At 40.2% G+C, this 18,317-nt stretch overlaps 1 protein-coding gene across 1 annotated transcript; it reads right to left on the reverse strand.

The window, feature by feature from the left end:
* Nucleotides 1-398: 398 nt before the first annotated feature.
* On the reverse strand, nt 399-17,138 carry LOC142374370 (alpha-1,6-mannosylglycoprotein 6-beta-N-acetylglucosaminyltransferase B-like). Its single transcript, XM_075458017.1, has 18 exons — nt 17,057-17,138; nt 16,575-16,629; nt 15,433-15,548; nt 12,342-12,471; nt 12,035-12,183; nt 9,356-9,420; nt 8,913-9,086; nt 8,650-8,817; nt 7,237-7,406; nt 6,062-6,193; nt 5,672-5,805; nt 4,281-4,423; nt 3,458-3,613; nt 3,162-3,308; nt 2,903-3,019; nt 2,706-2,780; nt 2,272-2,432; nt 399-1,191 (listed from the first exon to the last, which is right to left on the reverse strand). The coding sequence occupies exons 2-18, from the start codon at nt 16,598-16,600 to the stop codon at nt 1,008-1,010; spliced, it is 2,247 nt and encodes a 748-aa protein (XP_075314132.1). The 5' UTR covers nt 16,601-16,629; nt 17,057-17,138; the 3' UTR covers nt 399-1,007.
* Between the last annotated feature and the right edge of the window lie 1,179 nt (nt 17,139-18,317).

Raw genomic sequence — 18,317 nt, forward strand, 5'->3', positions numbered from 1 at the left:
AACTATATCTAAACTATATTCAGTGTGCGAATATAAATAAAATACTCCAAGTTTTATCCCATCCCCAGATGAGAGTCTTAAACTTTCAAAATCTATGGCAGGACTGCTTGCTCCCATTGGCTGAGAATCTTTACCTGCACCGAATGCATCGCCAATGGCTCATTGATGCCATCTTTTCTTGAGTTTTTACACACAGTAGTCTCACTTAAAGCTATGGTAGGTAATCCTAGAGAGCTAGCAAGAGAGCTAGCAAGATTCGAAAGTGTCCACTCCTCTAAGCTCCACCCCCCCCTCCCCATTCCGTCAGTGCTTCATCCAAAGCCGGTGGAACCGCATGCGCACATGGAGCAGGGAGCCGGCAGAGGGGGGCGTAGGCAGAAAGCAGAGGCATCTGATTGGTTTTTTGTAGGCGACCAATCCGAGATCAGCGGGACGCTGATCTCGGATTGGTCAGCTTTTTCTCAGTCCTGCAGCTGCCACAGAGGTCTGATTATTTTCGTCCCTTTTTCTAAATACATCTTGTATAGATTTCTCTCAGGATAGACGGACCATTTCACCCAGTATTACAAAATGTGTTTCTGAACAGGATTACCTACCATGTCTTTAAAGCAATACAATGTAACTTCTCAAAAAGCCCACTATGGAGCTCCCCCTACAGGCTTGGAGGTAATGTACGGTTACACTGTCGTAAATACAACACCCTTTCGCTTTCACGTTTGTTGACGAACCGGCGAGGAGTCAGAAGGTGCAAGCTATGTCGACCGAGAAGGTAAGAGTAATCAAATGTACCTGGGAGCGTGAGAGGGGTCTATTTGTTTTTGCGGTAGGTGTGCCAGAAAGCAAGTCGAAGTACTTCCGCTCAGCTCCCGGGCCGGTCCAGCAAAGTTACATAGCGCAGTTTTTGCAACTCCAATCGTAATATTAAAACTCATTCTAGCCGCACAATTTTTTTCAAGCTGTATTTTAAGGTAGAAATGTTACATAGTATTGCTTTAAAGGCAGTCAGATCACAGTGCCACCTGTCCCGGTAGATGAGCTCTGCAGGGACACAATCTGCGATGCAAAGGGTCAGAACCAGCACAACTGAACAGAAGAAGTTCCGCTTGAAGGCCACAGCGACGACCCCAAGGGCTGTAGGAAGGGAACAGATGGTTGACTTCCTGCACAATGCTGGAGCATCCCAGTCCCAGCCTACAAAATGCAGAATGACGATAAATGTATTGGTATTAAGCAGACCTATCAATACGTCAAACCATCTTGAAGATTTAAATGGTTTATCTCATTATTTGGTAAGTAAAGTCTTTCTTTTCATGAACAATCAAAAGCAAATACTTCTAGTCTACATAACTACACGAACAAGTTAAGAAACTCGTAAGTTCAATGCATAAACATGGTAATGAAATAACTCCTGAAATTTTGGAACTCTATATTGTGTCACAACTTTGCATGGAGGAGGATTAACAGAAGAACTGAAAAAGTGACCAAGTAAAAGTCTGTTGAAGCAAAGCTGCAGGTGCAATTAGGAGGTTTACAACAAGCCATATGACCATGAATCAAAGTTGCTCTTCTCCATAAATCAACACTATTGATGTTGTGCAACCTGCTCAACACTGCTCTGGAAAACAACTTGGACACTGTGAGGGACACTGCATGTCATCAACTTCTACAGATGACATCCAAGATAAAAACCCTTGATTACTGCAGTTAGTTTTTACAGAATAAACTTCTCTAAAGAGAATTAAAAGAAATCTGATGGAAATATCAAGCAAATACTTTGGTGACATGAAAATATGATAAATTTGTTCAACTCAAATTGACTTCAGTGTGTCTGGTGTTACCTTGGCCAGGACCACCACATAGTACTGACAGTGACACACACAGGGGTGGGAGTGTGATGATATGGGGCACCATGAGTGAAAAGGGTGGTGTGGAGAAGAGATTTATGGATTGCTCTGTGAGTGCCTGTGGATGTAACAATATACAGGCTGACTCCAAGTCTGCAGAAGCTTGATCTAAAGCACAATAAATCTATAAACACTTACATTAAAGCTATGAGCTGGCCAAGCATGTTGCCTAATTTGAAGAAGAGAATCTTGGAGAAACACAACCCCTTCCGAAAATACCAAATAATAAATCTTTAATAAAGTAATAATAAAGTTTTTGAGAGGTGATTCCATTTTTCAAATGATTTGACATCCATGAGAATTTTGTTGCGTACGGTGGAGTATTTTACTCCACACTACCTGCGGGGAATATCTGCTGATTTCTCACCTGGTAAATATGTCAGGAGCGTTGAGGTGATGAAAGAGGGCAGGCTCACATTGGAGGGAGGAGCGTCGACACACACTTATACAGGACTGGCCCAATGGGCCCAGATGCACCCTTAGAGCACTTTCTGGTGGCCAAGTAGGGACAGATTTACTGCAGAAGTCCTTCAGCCATTTATGGTAAAGAAAAAGATAGTTGTCCATTATTAGTTTGATAACTTTTTTTCTGATAAATGTCTTTGAAACAATTGACAGTCTGCATATTTAATGCTTTCATAATTCATATACAACACATAGTTAAGAATTAGGACTAGAATTAGGGATAAATTCAATTTTGTTTTCACAAAATTTGTAATAGATTACATAAAACAAGTCTATTACAGCAATTTGGTGGGCTGGGAGCCAACGATATTATGCCAGTGCAATACGATTCTGTACCTGATGAGTGATGTAACTACGAACCCGCTGCAGCATTCCCACACAAGTTAACTCTTGAGGAGTGAAAGGCTTCACCTGTTAAAACACACACACAAACACTTTTATTCAGAGCTACTGTAACTGGAATTTAGAGGGGGAAAGGCACATGTCTGCATATACTTTTTAAAAGCCGAGACTGTTTGTTGAGTGAAAGTTACCTCAGTTTTCAGAATAGCTTTGACAGCCTCCCGAATATCAGTCTCGTTGGTCATGTCCACAGTCCACACGTGGGGTTTGCCAATGAATTGCTCAGCATACGGGTGCTGAGAGGAGATCTGATAGATCCAAAAGGGTTTTTAGCTCTTCACTAAAACAGAGCAGTAATTCAAACCACTTATTCAAAAATGTCTCAAAAAAACTATGTACAGTATACATTTATTTTATTTAATTCTATTTTTGGCTTGACTTGTTAGCTACCTGTCTTGTGGTGGGCTTGCCCTTGTAGAAGTCACTGTTGTCTGATGAGTGTGGAGGATCAAATCGTGGCTGAAGGAAGACACAGCCCAGAGCTATTGCCTCGATAGGAGCTGGACCCTCATAGGGGAACCCAAGACCTACAAAGACCTGCATGTGAAGGAACCAGCAGAAGGTAAACGTATTTTGAACAAACTGGGCAGCTATAATGATGCAAAAGTTCCAATCATCCTTTCATATTGCATCATGTATTCTTTGTAATATTTAAGTTTGTCTTCTGTGATAGGTTCTTGGCAGACCTTGGCTCTGCGGAGAAGTCGTAGGAAGCGTTCCTGAGTCAGGAGTCCGTGGTTTCTGATGAAACTGGGCAGATTCAGAGTGTGTCCTGCAGGCCGGTAGACTGTGGCGTGAATCTCAAGCTCCTCACTGATAGCCTTCACATATTCAGATTTACCCTGGCACACGCACACAGTGAAACACACTCATACACAAAACTGGTTGTTTGAATTGATATTTTACTTTGAGTTATCTGAGGGGTCATTTTTTTTTTAGGCATTCATCTACAGTCGGTGTATTGGTTACATGAGATGACATGAGGTCGTGACATCCCCAGATTGGAGAAGCAGATGCAGGCAGAAATCCACAGAGGCTAAGCCTGGATCATCGGGATCAGCTGCAGGAAGTATGTAGTGTAGGATACATTTGGAATACTTGACAGCTTTTTCTAAACCTCAGAAAATCTTTAATAATAGGGAACAAAAATTATTATATCGCTCTTTTCAAACCATCAAACACTGTTCTGCCATTATATGACTTTGGTGTTTTAACATGTTAGTTTGAATCTGAACAAACATTTAAATTTATCGTGACATGAACAAACTAACCGAATAAGGGTTCCTTGCTGTTTCTCCAAACTGGCAGCATGCCAAATGCAATTTACTGTAGGTCACCCTGACTAAGTACCTCAAGTAAATCCTCAAACAAGAAACAAATATATCCTCATAAGAAAAATGCATTAAAAAACATCATTACTGCCATGGCAAATCTGGCAGTAGCTGGCTTTTGACATGCAAACTCAGTCTTTCTGCACACATAGTCCATATTTCTTTGGTCATTATATACCTGCCACATGTAGTCCTGTTTGCCATAGACAACCGCTATCCTGTCCTTCCTGTAGCCCTCTGGCTCAAGCTCATCCTCTCTCATCTCCTTCCTCACTGCCTCCTCACTTACAAAGCCCAGGAAGGAATTATCAGGAGTATGAGCTGGAGACAGCAGAACATAGAGAAGTCGGGTGACATATAAAAATAACCACCTACCAGTTTACAAGTAAAATCCAGGTGAGTTTCAGGTTATTTCAGAGATGAAGAGTGCAAATGTGGAAAATGCGTGTGCATATCTACTCTTGTATTTGATTGATATTAGACTATCTTTAAACTATCTGTTTTTCAGTGCTTATTTTTACAAAACTATGATCAAACAGGGTGAACACTTGATGTCAAAAAATAAGCTGAGAGTGGAAAATGTTACTGGAGGACCAAAGAGATTACTTTTGGCAACTATTACTGTGACCACGGTTGAATAACAGTTAATATTGAAATTCTGTGGGAGAGGAAAAACATACTGTGCAGCATAAATCATCAGCCCAGGGAAATGAGAACTCTACATATAAGAGGAGATGAGGTTTTTAGATAGGTAGCTGCTGCATTCTCTCACACTGGGGAAGGTGTTAGAGATGAGTATTTACTTAATAAAGAATGTGCCAGCAAAGCTATATGCTCAGACATCGATTTAAGTACTGTAACATACATGTGTGTGTGTGTGTGTGAGTGCGTGTGTGTGTTGCTGTCCTCAGTCAAGGAACTTGTTTAAAAGACACATGCCAAATCTGTCCTAATTCATGCAGAACAAAATTTCCTGCTGGATCCTTTTCAGCTCCAGTCGTCTCCAACACCTGTCTAACTTCACTGCTTCACATACGCACACACACACACACTTGAGATTATAGCAGTGATAAGCAACGATACTCTGATAGGATCATGCAGCTTGTGGACATTCGGAAAATGGACTGAGACTGAATCTAGTATCTTTGGTGGCCTTGCTGCCTGTTTACAGTTCTGCTTGTGTGTAAAACACAATCCTCTAGCTGACTTTCATCCCCTGGCCATTTCCAAATAGATGCCTTTTTTTTTTCTTTCTTTCTTTCCTTTTGTCTTTCTCACAACTAACTGCAATCTCTCCTCCTCATCCTGAAGACAAGTAAACAAGTGTCCCAGGATGACAAACGAGGAGCGGCTCTCGGCCCGCTGCTTCCAGCTTGTCTCCATCTACCAGCAGGGTGGGAAAGATGACAGGGAGAGGTGTTGGAATAAAAGCTCTGTCTGGGCACCATGCTTGTTTAACCTGAGCTATTAATCCTTCTGCTATAAAGACGCTTAATGGGGTGTATGAAAAGGATATGCTGTGTTATACATCACAGATGCACAAACGGGAGCATGCACACGCAGACTTACGGAACATGGTCATGTACTGCAGAGGTTGGAGACCCCAGCTGCCCCACAGCGTTTTATATCCATGGTTATGTGCATAACTTGCCAAGTTAAAGACTGGTTCAGTTCCAAATGAGTCCAAGATCCTGTAGCGGCACCTAGAACGATTTTATTTCTAACATTTCAAATTGATATACTCTTTTCGTGCAATTTTATAAGCAATGATAACCAGAATCTACACAATTCACTGCATGCAAAGCTGTTGTCATCATGTGACCTCTACAGTCTTTTATGTTTTGAAAGCATACAGGGTCCTAGATGCCAAAAACATTGTTCTTTCCCCACAAAGCTCTAATGTATTTCCTAGTTCCTAGTATCCCTGGGCCCCAATTATGTAGAAAATTGCAGTCATACTGGTAATACTGGAAAGCCAGTCCCATAGACCCTTGGAGGTGAGCAAGCCCATGGTAGTCAGTATAGATGATGTCAAAGGTGAGAGGCCGTTGGATTGGACAGCTGCCCCGGCCTGGTCCAGCACCTATTAGGCTGGTACATTCACGACAAACACATGTTGAATTCAAGAGAGGACATCATTAAGGTTGTTTGCCACCGATACCTCTACAGTCTAAAGAGATTGCAAAGCAGCAAGGTCGACAAACAAATTAAAATTCCTGTTTACCTGGATTCAAAGCCCACGTTTACATCTGGCAGAAGTTTAAAAAAAACTACAGTGCAATCGACAATTGGTGGTTAAGGACTATAAGGGGGGTGTGGCCACTAGGTCTGGGTCTGAGAAGTAAAGGCATAAGTGTCTTAAAGTGCAATAGCTGGAACTCAAACGAGGGATGCACAGAGTGGGAAATTCTGGGCAAACACTGATGTTAAAGAAAATTATTTGACCAAAGCTGGAAGCTGATAGCAATTCTTCAGCACTTGATCACACTATTTTTGAATGGGCATAAATTGAATAGATTGATCATTCAACATACTTTCATCAAACTTTTATTATAACCCGTTTCACTGAAAGATCATTTCTTTAGGACGATGATTAAAAAGAATAAATATCAATAATAAACATTTAACTTTTTACTCTGTTAAACCATTACCGACTCGATGACTTGTCAGTATACATGGCCAAAAAAAACTTGTGAATTTAGATAGAGAAATTTCAGCCACTGATATCAGATGATGCTATCCTATTTGGCTATATGCTGATACTGAACACAACCAATTTTAGGTCACTATATGTTGTTCATCCCTAATTCAAATCGTGTAAACCACTCTTGAATAATTATGTCAATTCATTTTTCTCACAAGTCATTATGGTATCCTGTGTTAGATCCATTCAGAGTAAATATTTAACTGATGATCAGAGGGAAGATGGTCTTTCTAAAATTGATTTCGTAATTAAGTAGATATTAGTCCTAGAAGAGACATTCAGTTTTCAAACAACTCAACCCTGTTCTCCAAATATGATTACTTCAGATTCCAAAAAGACAAACATGGTGACGGCCAAATGCTCTCAAGGCACAAACCAGTAGGTGACAAAATGGCTGTGTTCACTTCTTGTTTTTGGTGTGTGTGATAACCTGTGGAGTTGCTGCTGAGAGGTGATGAAGGTCAGGTTGTGTCCAAGGATTGTCAGACAGGCGCTGAGGTCAGCCCACTGGACCAGCTCTCCAAGAGGGCCGCCCCTCTCCACCAAAGCTTCAAAATGCTGGCCGACACTCCCAGCAAGGGCACCGGGGTATAGCAGCACCTACAAGATGGGAAGTTATAACACCCAAAAAGGCTTTTTTTTAAAGAGATTGTATGGTGCTTTTGGGGTTGTACAGAGTGTGGAGTTTTTCTTCTCCAAAGAAGACACTGCTCATGAATTGTCAAAATTCTAGTTAAGGCTTTTTCCTTCTTCATTCATTTATATAACCATGAAACAAATCTGCATGACGCCTGCCTATTTGTTAATTTGGCATGCCTCAAAAAAAGTTCTTCCATGCTTAATTTTCCACTATACATACTGTAGGTACAATATGTCACGAAGATTTTCAGCTGTTTATTATTGAAGCATGAGTAAACTTGCTGCAACACAACTTACGTATGTGTTTGTATGTGTATTTCTTACATTACACTGATTTTGCTGATGCTTTTAATCAAAGCGACTTAGAAAAGAGAGAAGTATAGAAAAGTACAGAGTGGTTACTGAAATGAATAAGTATGTGACAGGCTTTTATTACAGAAGGGTTTAAATATATTTTGGGAATGATCATAACAACTGGGCAGCACAGAGCTCAACTCCAGTCAGCGGAGAAAAATAGAACGATTTGTAAATCCATACTTGAGGTTCAAACATGCTCGTGGAATCATTAGTCATGCACACAGTATACAATCTATGGCCACAAATGGGATCTCTGGGATTTGTGTTGTAATTTGTGTGCCAGACTTTTAAACGACATAATAGAACACAAACGTGTTGCATGCGCTGCTGCAGAGATGTTGTTGTTTACACCCACAGGTGATGATTCATCCTGACTAATCCGCAGTCTGCAGTGTTTCCATTTCACCGTATAGTATATGCTTGGCTTGCTTAAAACTTTGGCTGAGATTTTCCCAAAAACTGAATCAGTTACTTGTAGTTACATGGTACTGCCAACATGGGGGGGGGGGGGGGGGGGGGGGACAAGCCATGCTGTATCACATCGCACACTGTTACAGAAAACTCAATAAGAGCACTGGAGCAATGTACAGTATGATTAATTTACCTTAACGCATGCTCACCCTCTCTAGTAGACCCCCATGATAAAATCATTGATCTTCAAATGAGCAGGATATGGGCTTCTTAATATCATTCGAATAACAAATACTTAAATGTAGCACAGATACCTCATACTTGTTCTGTCTCTGCCCTCTAAAGTTCAAGACTGTCAAGACTTGGAGCCAAAAATTGCAACGATGAACCTGAATATTGTACAGTATCTAGGGTTGTGGTTTTAAAATAATTGTACCTTCAACTGGGTTGAGGCTGTGTAGTTGTTGCTCTGCTTCATCCTCAAACCAGCCTTTATCCAACGTTGAGACATCCTTTCCACTCTGGACCGGATAAATTTAATGGCCGGACTGCTGCTGTTGCTGATCACCTCGTACAGTGGGCTTAGAGTTTCACGTGTGTGAGCCTGGGTAAAATTACAGGTTTAAGATAATGGAAAGTCTGTATAAAATTTTAAGTTGAACAGAATCCTTCTAATAAATCACAAGGTAAAGAGAATACCTTCACAGTGTATGAACGCGGTGCCTGATGCCATGGCAGTGCAGAGTGGTTTCTTCCAGAACGAAGGGGACAGAAGTTCTCTGTTTGGCTAAGATATGTCAAAATGGAGCAAGTGGTACCATTCACCCCGTAGAAAGCATAACAGGGGTCTGACTGCCAATGTGCCTGCAGGAACTGCCAAAGACAATCAATTGAAAAAAAGATACGAATATTATTACTATGTTAACTAATTCATCATCCATGTTACCTGGAACAATATGCTATAGATGCTGATATTTCAAAACAGTATTTTCATATGCTCCTCAACCTTACTTATGTACTTGGAACTACAAATTAAACTTAAAACTTTAGGTGAAGCAAAGCTCTTCATTACAATCATAACAGTGCAGATGTAGCGCTATAAAGTTTATGCCACCACATGCTGTACATTTACACCTTCTCACCTCCACTTTCTCCGCACACACCGGATATGCAGGATTCATTGGCACCTCACACTTCTCACTTGGCCCTATGGGGAAGATATTTTTAATGCATCATTATTCTACAATCCCGGCTTCAGGAACAAAAACTGCATTGTAGAGTTAGCTAAACTTGGGTAATGAAGAACACTAGACAGTAACTTTGATATACAGCCTTACGACTGAAATGTGCAGAATGAATAGCAGCCGTCAGCATGACATTTAGTGCAGCCATGGCTGTAACTGGCATTAGAGTGGAGGCAGTGTGTTCTCAGAGGCCCCTTCCCGTAAGCCCCCCTACCATCTGTAGGCAGTGTCAATCAAGTGCAATGAATACAAACGTGTACACACACCTGACCCACCTGCCTCTCACCAAAACATTCCAATTTACAATGCTAGCCCTTGCCAAAATACACAGTCCTTGACTGTGTAAAACAACCTAGTAAAAAGGAAAAGAGGAGAAAAAAAAGATAAGAAAACCTGTAGGCAGAACAGAGGTGTGAAGGCCTCAAAACGGTGATATGCTAGAGGAGCACAGCAAAAAGAAAAAATAAGTTTCCCCCTTTGCAAAAACAAGAGTATGAGTAGACAAGTTGGTGAAAGGACTCCTGGGTAATTCAGCCATATTTTATGGGTATGAGGTAATGTGAGAGGAAGAGGGTGAGGGGCCAACAGGCTGGTGATGGGGACGTGTGTGCTTGTATGTGTGCAGGGGGCATGTGAGTCCATTCAGCACTTTAACTGTACGCATTTTCACTAACGCGTGCACACACATGAGCACATAATGATGTGGTTTGAATCCCCTTTTTCAAACAGATAGGTGAGTGCACACAAACCCATCCCCACCACACTCACACATGAACGTTAACATACCTACACACTCTTCACGTGCCAACTGGCGTGCGTAACCCGGCTCTCACCTGACACCTCACAGGAGGTGGATGTAAACTTTTTTCCTCCAAATGGCCAGTTGATTGGCGCTGCTGGCTCTGTGGGACTTGTTAAACGTCGATTCAAGGATTTCATCCCTTACAACCACCTGCACCAACTGCCCTTTAACCCCCCCCATTCACACCCTCTATTATCACAGCTTGTTAATTTCACTGTGTGGTTAACCTCTACTAAGCCTATGAACCGTGCATTTGGCTGAAAGTATCAAACTACCATTGCAGACAGCCATAGAGAAGTTTGCAACTGGCTAATTATTGAAGCTGGCAACATGCAGAGAGGAGGGAGCGTAACTATTTGATGTAGGCAGAATGTGAAAGTGAAAAATAAAACCGCGACAAACCTGAGAATAATCATTTAGCTTGATCAATAAGTTGCTTTTAGTAATAAAATGAAAGGTAAAGAGGTAAAAACACCTACCATGTCTGCAGAAATCCTACACTCTTATTTAAATCTTTCCTGAAATCAAATCCTATTTCACTGCGTTTACCCTTGACATTTTAATACCTGACACGTTACAATTTTGGAGGTGAAAAGAAGCACATACAAATGTCAACATTTTTTACTTTTGGAGACCCGTGCTAGTGAATTATCTTTTCTAGAAGGCTTCACCTCCTGTTATTATTTATTTTGGCATATCTTGAGGCTGTTCCCAGTGCGACTGGATTGCAGCATCATACAGAATAGTAATCAAGGCATTATTTTCTTCCTTTTTGCAATGTAACTTAAGTGCTCTGTTTGAACTAAAAGGGATAGTTTGCCTCTTTTGACATGAAGCTGTATGACATCCCATACTAGCAATATCATTGACTTACCCCCTACTGCATCCTGTGAGCCGAGTTCCGGCCTCGTTTTGGCGTTGACGAAAGTAGTCCGGCTAGTTAGCTGGGGTTTAAAAACTAGCCGGATATCATCATAAATGATATTGCTAGTATGGGATGTCATACGGCATGTCAAAAGAGACGAACTATCCCTTTAATTTATCCACAGTATTTTTTTTCCCAATAATGGCTTCCAAGGTGTTACCTTAGATTGTTCAGAGTTTGACTTTTGTGATGAGTTCACTGGCAAAGTTTATTCTTTATGACTCTTCCTTGCAGATGCCATTTGTGCATTGCTGTTGCACAGTGAAATAACAGAGCTGCCACTCCTTCATGAAATTTCACACAGTGGAAATTGAAATCTGGAAGCTTATTGATCTTGTCATAGCTTTTCAGGCGACTTGCAGTGGGCTCTCCAAGGATACCAGTTACCACAAGGTTTTAAAAGTTTCAGTTTAAAAATGAGCAGTTATTGTAACGTATGTTTCCACCTTCTGATAATAAATCCAAACTAAATTATGAAGAATAAAACTGTCTCCTAAAGCCTCCATCCAGAGGACAATTGGCATACATGTTTTTTTTCCAGCCTCGTATTTTTAGTATTGTTCATACCATAGAGCATCAAGGTAATAAAGTAGTAATTGTTTTTGCCATTTATAGACCTTGGGTTTGGATTTTCCAGAAATAAAAACAGCACTGTTACTAAAAGCTGATCTAAATCTTTGAAATATATAGACTGTATAATTGGATACAGCACTTTTGTTTGTACTCACTCATATGATCTATCCTAGACAGCTCAACTTACTACTAAGGAAATCAAATTACCCTTAATCCCCAAACTGTAATAACAGGAGTCACTTTAGTCAAATTAGTTCAGACTGAATCTTGACTTTACCTGTGTGTGGGCGAATGTCATCATTTGTTGCCGAGGTATGAGCTTGATGATGATGGTGCTGATGATGGCTGAGCTGATCAAGTCTTTGGGACACTTTCTGAAGCTCCCTCTCTACGAAGCGGGCCAAGCCTTGCTGGTCTTGTCTAAAACTGGAAAATAAACAGAAACCTTGAAGTATTCCACAGTCTGAGTAGGCAGAAACTCTGTTGTCTGTCTTAGTTGTACACACGGAAACGCTAACACTGTGTCATAGTTGTATTTGAATATAAAGAGAAACACATATAAGAAAACAGTAGCTATCGAATACCTCTGCAGTAGCAAACTGAGGTCGTGTCTGTTCAGCTGGGTGTCATCTCTCTCTCTGCTCAGCCTTTGCACCTCCGTATTCAAAGCCTCTAAGCGAAGCTCCAGCCGATGAAAGCCAAAGCCATGCTGACCTTTGATACAAAGTAAGAAACGGGATGTTTTGCTATGTATTTTGGACCTCCTATCATAATATTTGTGTGCTGTGTCACAGAAAAATCCTCATGAAACAGGAGGCTACTATTGTTAACATAATGTGGAGAAAATGGCACAGCGATTATAGATGTGGTTTTTTTCACACGCTACACAATGGTAAATGACATTGGATCAATTCTTCAGAGGCAAATATCCAGAGCAATTTTACCACAGATTTATATGTTAATGACTCAGTTGCTGACAATGAAATATTTGAGTGAAACCCAACCTCTGCGGTCACCTCACATTCCTACACACACTCATACTCATAAATACATTCTGACTGCATGTTCTTGTTAATGTTTCCACCATTATGGTTGCAGGTGAGCTCAACATGCTAATCATATATTTATGCTCTAGAATCCCAATTCAAGGTCCCAGTACGATTAAACTCCCTGTGATATTTCCCTGCCCAATGAGGGAGGCTATTCACAGACAGCATGTTTATGCCGACTTTAGTCGGTTGTTGTGGATTCATCAACCCAGTGGTTCCCATCCACTTTGGCTTGTGAAAAACATTTCAAAATCATGTGTTCTTGCTTCATGAAATGTGAGCATTTAAAAAAAAAAGCAGTTGTCCTTGTTTATAGGCAGAGAAAGGTAGAAAAAAATCAAAAAGCAGAAAAATCCGAAGCAAAACATGAGTTTGTGGACCAGACCATCCTTATTCTTCATCTTTTAACGCTTAAGATTGCTGTTAGGATGCAATACTGCTTCAACCAGTATCAAAATTTAAGGAGAAAATGGCTTTTAATATTTACAACAGAGTGAAGATGCCTATTGAATATTGATGAAGTGCACTGCAATCCTGAGGGGTCAAGATTATGACCTCACCTGTCTAAATGCCAAACTAAACTCTTCACTACAGTTTATTTGAAAAGGCAGATTAAAGATCTCTTGGCTCAAACATCCAGATTAAGAACGGATGAGTGTCAGAAGAGCTAAGGTTCTGTATATAAGATAGTGAGTGTTATTTTGAGGAGCTTGGAAAGAGTTGCCGGGAAAAGATGACTTTCGCTATCGGAATAAGGATCTCACGGGGAAAAACACGTTAAGCAATGATAAAGAAAACATTTCGGTGATGTCATTTCACATCTGTTTGCTCAGCTGACCGTCAGCATACCCCAATTTACATGAGTGCTGGCCATGAAAAACGAATGTGAGAGAAGAAACGGGATCCAGTACCAAGTTATGTGAGACAACTACATAACTGTTTCATTCCAAAAGCTTGTCAAGTTGCATGTCTGCAGATATGCTAGTATGCGTGACCACCATTTACTTGTAAATCATAGAAATGAGAGATTATCCATTTGTTTATCAAAAGTGTCACACGGAGATATAAAGTTTAGAAAAAAATACGCTTTTAACCATTTTTACGAAACAATGTACATTTTCTCACTGTAAAAGCAAGCATGTTTGTCATGGGGGGTGAGTCTGTACCTTTAAATATCTTCTTAAACTATACCCAGAGGATACTATTCAAATACCCTGATACAACTGCCAGCATCACATCAAAGAAGTTTAGATTAAATGATAAATTATAGCATATAATTACTTAATGATTTTTTAAAAAGAGACACATTGATAACTGGAAACATTTTTTTGTGATAAATTTGAGTTGACTTAACTGCGTGCACTCCCCAACAGCTTCTCCCGTGTGGTATTCTGTTTTTTTCCCAATTTAAACTGTTGCTGGGTGGCTCTTTGTACACAACTTGTGGTGGGTCCCTCAAAGCACAAAGCAATTGTGGCTGAGAGGCATCAGTGGATTACTGTCTGCATAAAAAAAATCCTAAAATTTGGGCTGTTTGGATCAAACGTCATCTCCTTTTTATGACAATCTGAATCAGTAGTAGCCGGATTGTTGAAGTCTCTAAAAAAGGCTATGAGTTTGTACTGTTTTATGTTAGCCTGATTTCTATATCTGATTAATAATCTTCTTGTGACAGCTATTTTTACACTGTGAAATTCAATTTTGAATAAGAAATTAATTCAATGGAGAATCCCCAAAAAGCAGCTTAATTCTGCACGTTAAATCTGATCCAAATGTTTAGGGGGCTATGAAAAAAGGGTTCAATCAGTAAATCGTAACTTTTGAGCAAAGCAAGAAACAAACTATGAAATGTTAATCAGAGACTTCCTCAGCTGTAGATTATTGGAGCTATTTCCAAAAGACAGGCAACATGTCCATTTATTCATGGTCGCTGCCAAAAACACTACTGATTCTACAAAACAAATACTCATGGGGAGTGTGCACTCATGTATAAATCAGAAGGAAAGCCTTTGCAAAAAACAACCATCTAAACTTCCTCTTAGATATCTTAGTTTCGACAAATAGACAGACAAAAGAACTTTGGTTTAGCTTAGCCACAAACCCACAGCTGTCAAGATGAAGATACATGAGGTTCAGGACCTACCACGAATTGTGTACAAATCTTCATCTAGTACATCCTAACCTACTCTCTGTTCCATTTCTTGTGGGTTTGTTTTCATTCACTTCATATACAAAACATCCATCCATTCATTTTCTATACCCACTTAATCCAATTCAGGGTCGCTGGAACCTATCCCAGCTGTCATTGGGTGAGAGGCAGGGTACACCCTTGACAGGTCGCCAGTCCATCACGGGGACAGACAACCACGCACTCACTCCTGGGGTCAATTCAGCAACACCAATTAATCTGACATGCATATTTTTTGGACCGAATACCCCGAGAGAACCCACGCCTACATGGGGAGAACATACAGACTTCCCACAGAAAGGCCCCAGCCAGGATTCAAACCAGGAACCCTTTTGCTGTGAGGCGACGGTGCTGACCATCACACCATTTTATCTATAAAAAAAAAAAGAAAAAAAGAAAGAAAACGATTTGTGCTTGTGCGTGTCGTCTGTGTGTTACCCTGTTCCTCGGGTGATCTTCCCGTAGCTTCATCGCTGCTCATCTCAAGCGGCACCCAGAGGCTCTGTAGCAGCAGGGTGACCACAGAAAGGCACAGGCAGAGTACCAGACAACCACTAGAGGGCATAATACACAGAGAAACGCCTTCACATGCTGGCATCAGTCAAAATGAGCCAAGTACCCCCCACCCAAATTGCAATTTCACAACAAGATATGTTGTTTTTCTTTGTCTCTATTTTCAATTAAATATAGAGTTTAAATTATTTACTATTAAAGGCTTTCTGCTTTATATATATATATGTATATATATATATATATACATATATATATATATATATTGCACAACAGCACCTTTTTTTGGACAGTGTTGATGTGAATTTCAAGATGACTTTTAGATATTCTGTACCATACCTAGGCAGTTGAATTTCCTTTAAACTTTGCATATCTATATTTCAGTAGTATGCAATAAAGATATACAGTCTGACTTTGGCTTTGATTAAATACATTCAAACAAGAACTAAACTCTTCCATGACTTCAAGTGAGGAGACCCTGGTGGTGTGTCAAAGCGAGTATATGAAGCATGATGCACTGTTCTAGCATGTGTCTGCTCACTGCTTATGTGGGCTTCAGTTTAACTGGGGCAGAGAGAGCAATTACGTCTCTCACACCAGGCCTTTCATCACCTTTCATCAGGCCAGTAAACTCATCAGACCTTACCCAGAGAAACAGCCAGGCTCAAGTACATGCACAAACACTTTGAAGAATCTCATGGTGCCTGTAAAGCTCCAGATTCAGACCCAAAATAAAACTTTTCCATTCAGCTGTATCAGTCTGCATTTCATCAAAGATGTCAGAGCACTCATCGCCACATCTCATGTCCACAGCTGAGTGCTTGTGCAGGATGGAAAAGTAGCGTAGCTGTAAAGTGACTCTGGAGAAATTGTGTTAAAATGGATTACTAGGTGATAGACGGCCTACTGTTGGTGATGTCACGTGTTGGGGAAACTCGGTGACACGTGAAAAGAAAACTCTTTTAGTTTATAGTCAGCTGTGAAGATGCAATGATAGTTTTAGTGACACAAAGTCTGATGTGCATCAGTTACCATCATCTACATTTTTACTACTTCCTGCAGAGGCTTACCTTCGAGGCCGGAGTGCAACACGCATGGTGCCTGTTTTCAGTGCTGAAGATCTTTCTGTCGAAAAAACAAAAAAATACCAGTATATTCAAACGGCTGAGAAATGATTAGATAGTTATGTCTGACGCAGAGGAGAACTACAGATGCAAACACGTTTCTCATTTTTCTATTTTGATTTATGTACCCAAAATCCCAAAAAGTTCCTTTTCATATTATATGGGAACAGTCATACTTTCCACCTGAACTGCGTAACTTTAGTTTGTATGCACAAAATGACTAACCACAAAAGCCTTTTCAGTTTATGGTCGGTCTGTGTTTGAGTCTGAAGTTTGTGATTAGACCGATAGAAACGCTAAACATAAACTTAAAACTGCAGTCACCACCCAGCCGTTCTTTGTCAGAATGAGACACAAACGTCTCAACAGTTCTGCATGCAAAATAAACCAGCCAGCACTCAGACAACCACACACACATACACACGCACCTCTTTGGGTCTTTGTTCCAGCCCACTGGCAACCATCGGGCCTGTTTGCAAAACACACAAATGTGTGTGTGTGTGGGGGGGAGAAACAACTTTGGGGCTGTAAAGTATCTTGCCTCCCTTTTTTTAATCTTCTTTCGTTCCCGTTCTCATTCCCTACTTCTCTGGCCCTGCCTTTTCTCCATCTCAGGGCCTATGGGAAGGCATCATACGGTTGTCAAGGTAACCTGACACCCATTTAAAGAAAACAATACCCAGAGTGCTACTTGGGCCTTTCACAGATACAATGGAGCCCGCGCAATTGCATGACAGCTTCTTTCAGTCTCACTGGCGAGACTTAAGCCTTGAATTCTGAATTGATACTCAAGCACGGCACTCATTCAAATAGCCTAAATAGTTCAAATATGTGGCACTTAATAAAATAATGAACACAAACTTAGGTTTGACAGTAAGTTTAAAAGAAAACACCCTGTGGAGAGGACATGGAGAGAGTTCTGTTATTGGCTTGGCGCAGTGTGTTGAAATCCACTTACAAATTGACAAATTGTAATTAATAATTATAATTGTAAAAATTAAATTCATGCGTTTCTTTCTTAGGAGATGTCATTTTGATTGTGACTGTAAGACATTAACCATAAGCTATCTACAGTAGGTCTTCTTTTTTTTTTACATATTTATGTCATATGATTGCATTGCCAAAGGGTTTTATATAGTTCTTATTTTAATCAAAGTAAAAAACACAAAGTTCTCATGCAAGTTTGAAAGTTAAAAGACTTTAATTGGGGATCTCTAATGCATGATCAATATTTATCATGTTCTCCATAGCATGGCAAACTCTAAAGTACGTCTCATGTACTGTAAGTAAATGTTGTTCAGCAAAGCAAACGTTCCAGTAAAAAGTTCCCACTTAAAGAGAAGGACATGAGTTTATAATTCAGATGTAATTCAAAGCACATGAACTTTACAAGGGTTTTGTGATCTATTTAAAGTTTTTTTCCTCAAAATGGTTGTCATGAGAAGAAAGATGTAACTGAAGATATGAAGGACCACACAGAACAACAGAGCAAGTGTCCATTCTACTTCCCTAACGGACAGTAATGCATTGGCCTGAGACATGTCAGGCATGTCAGTTAATATGTCATTTGGAAAAAGGTTTTATTTCGTAATCAGCTCACATACAGCTGACAAAGTGGCTAATTTCAAAATAAGCTATGTACAGAATTAATAATAAACTATTTTGCAATAGTTGAGTGGTAAATGTACA

This window comes from Odontesthes bonariensis, chromosome 23 (genome assembly GCF_027942865.1).
Source record: "Odontesthes bonariensis isolate fOdoBon6 chromosome 23, fOdoBon6.hap1, whole genome shotgun sequence".
NCBI lineage: Eukaryota > Metazoa > Chordata > Actinopteri > Atheriniformes > Atherinopsidae > Odontesthes > Odontesthes bonariensis.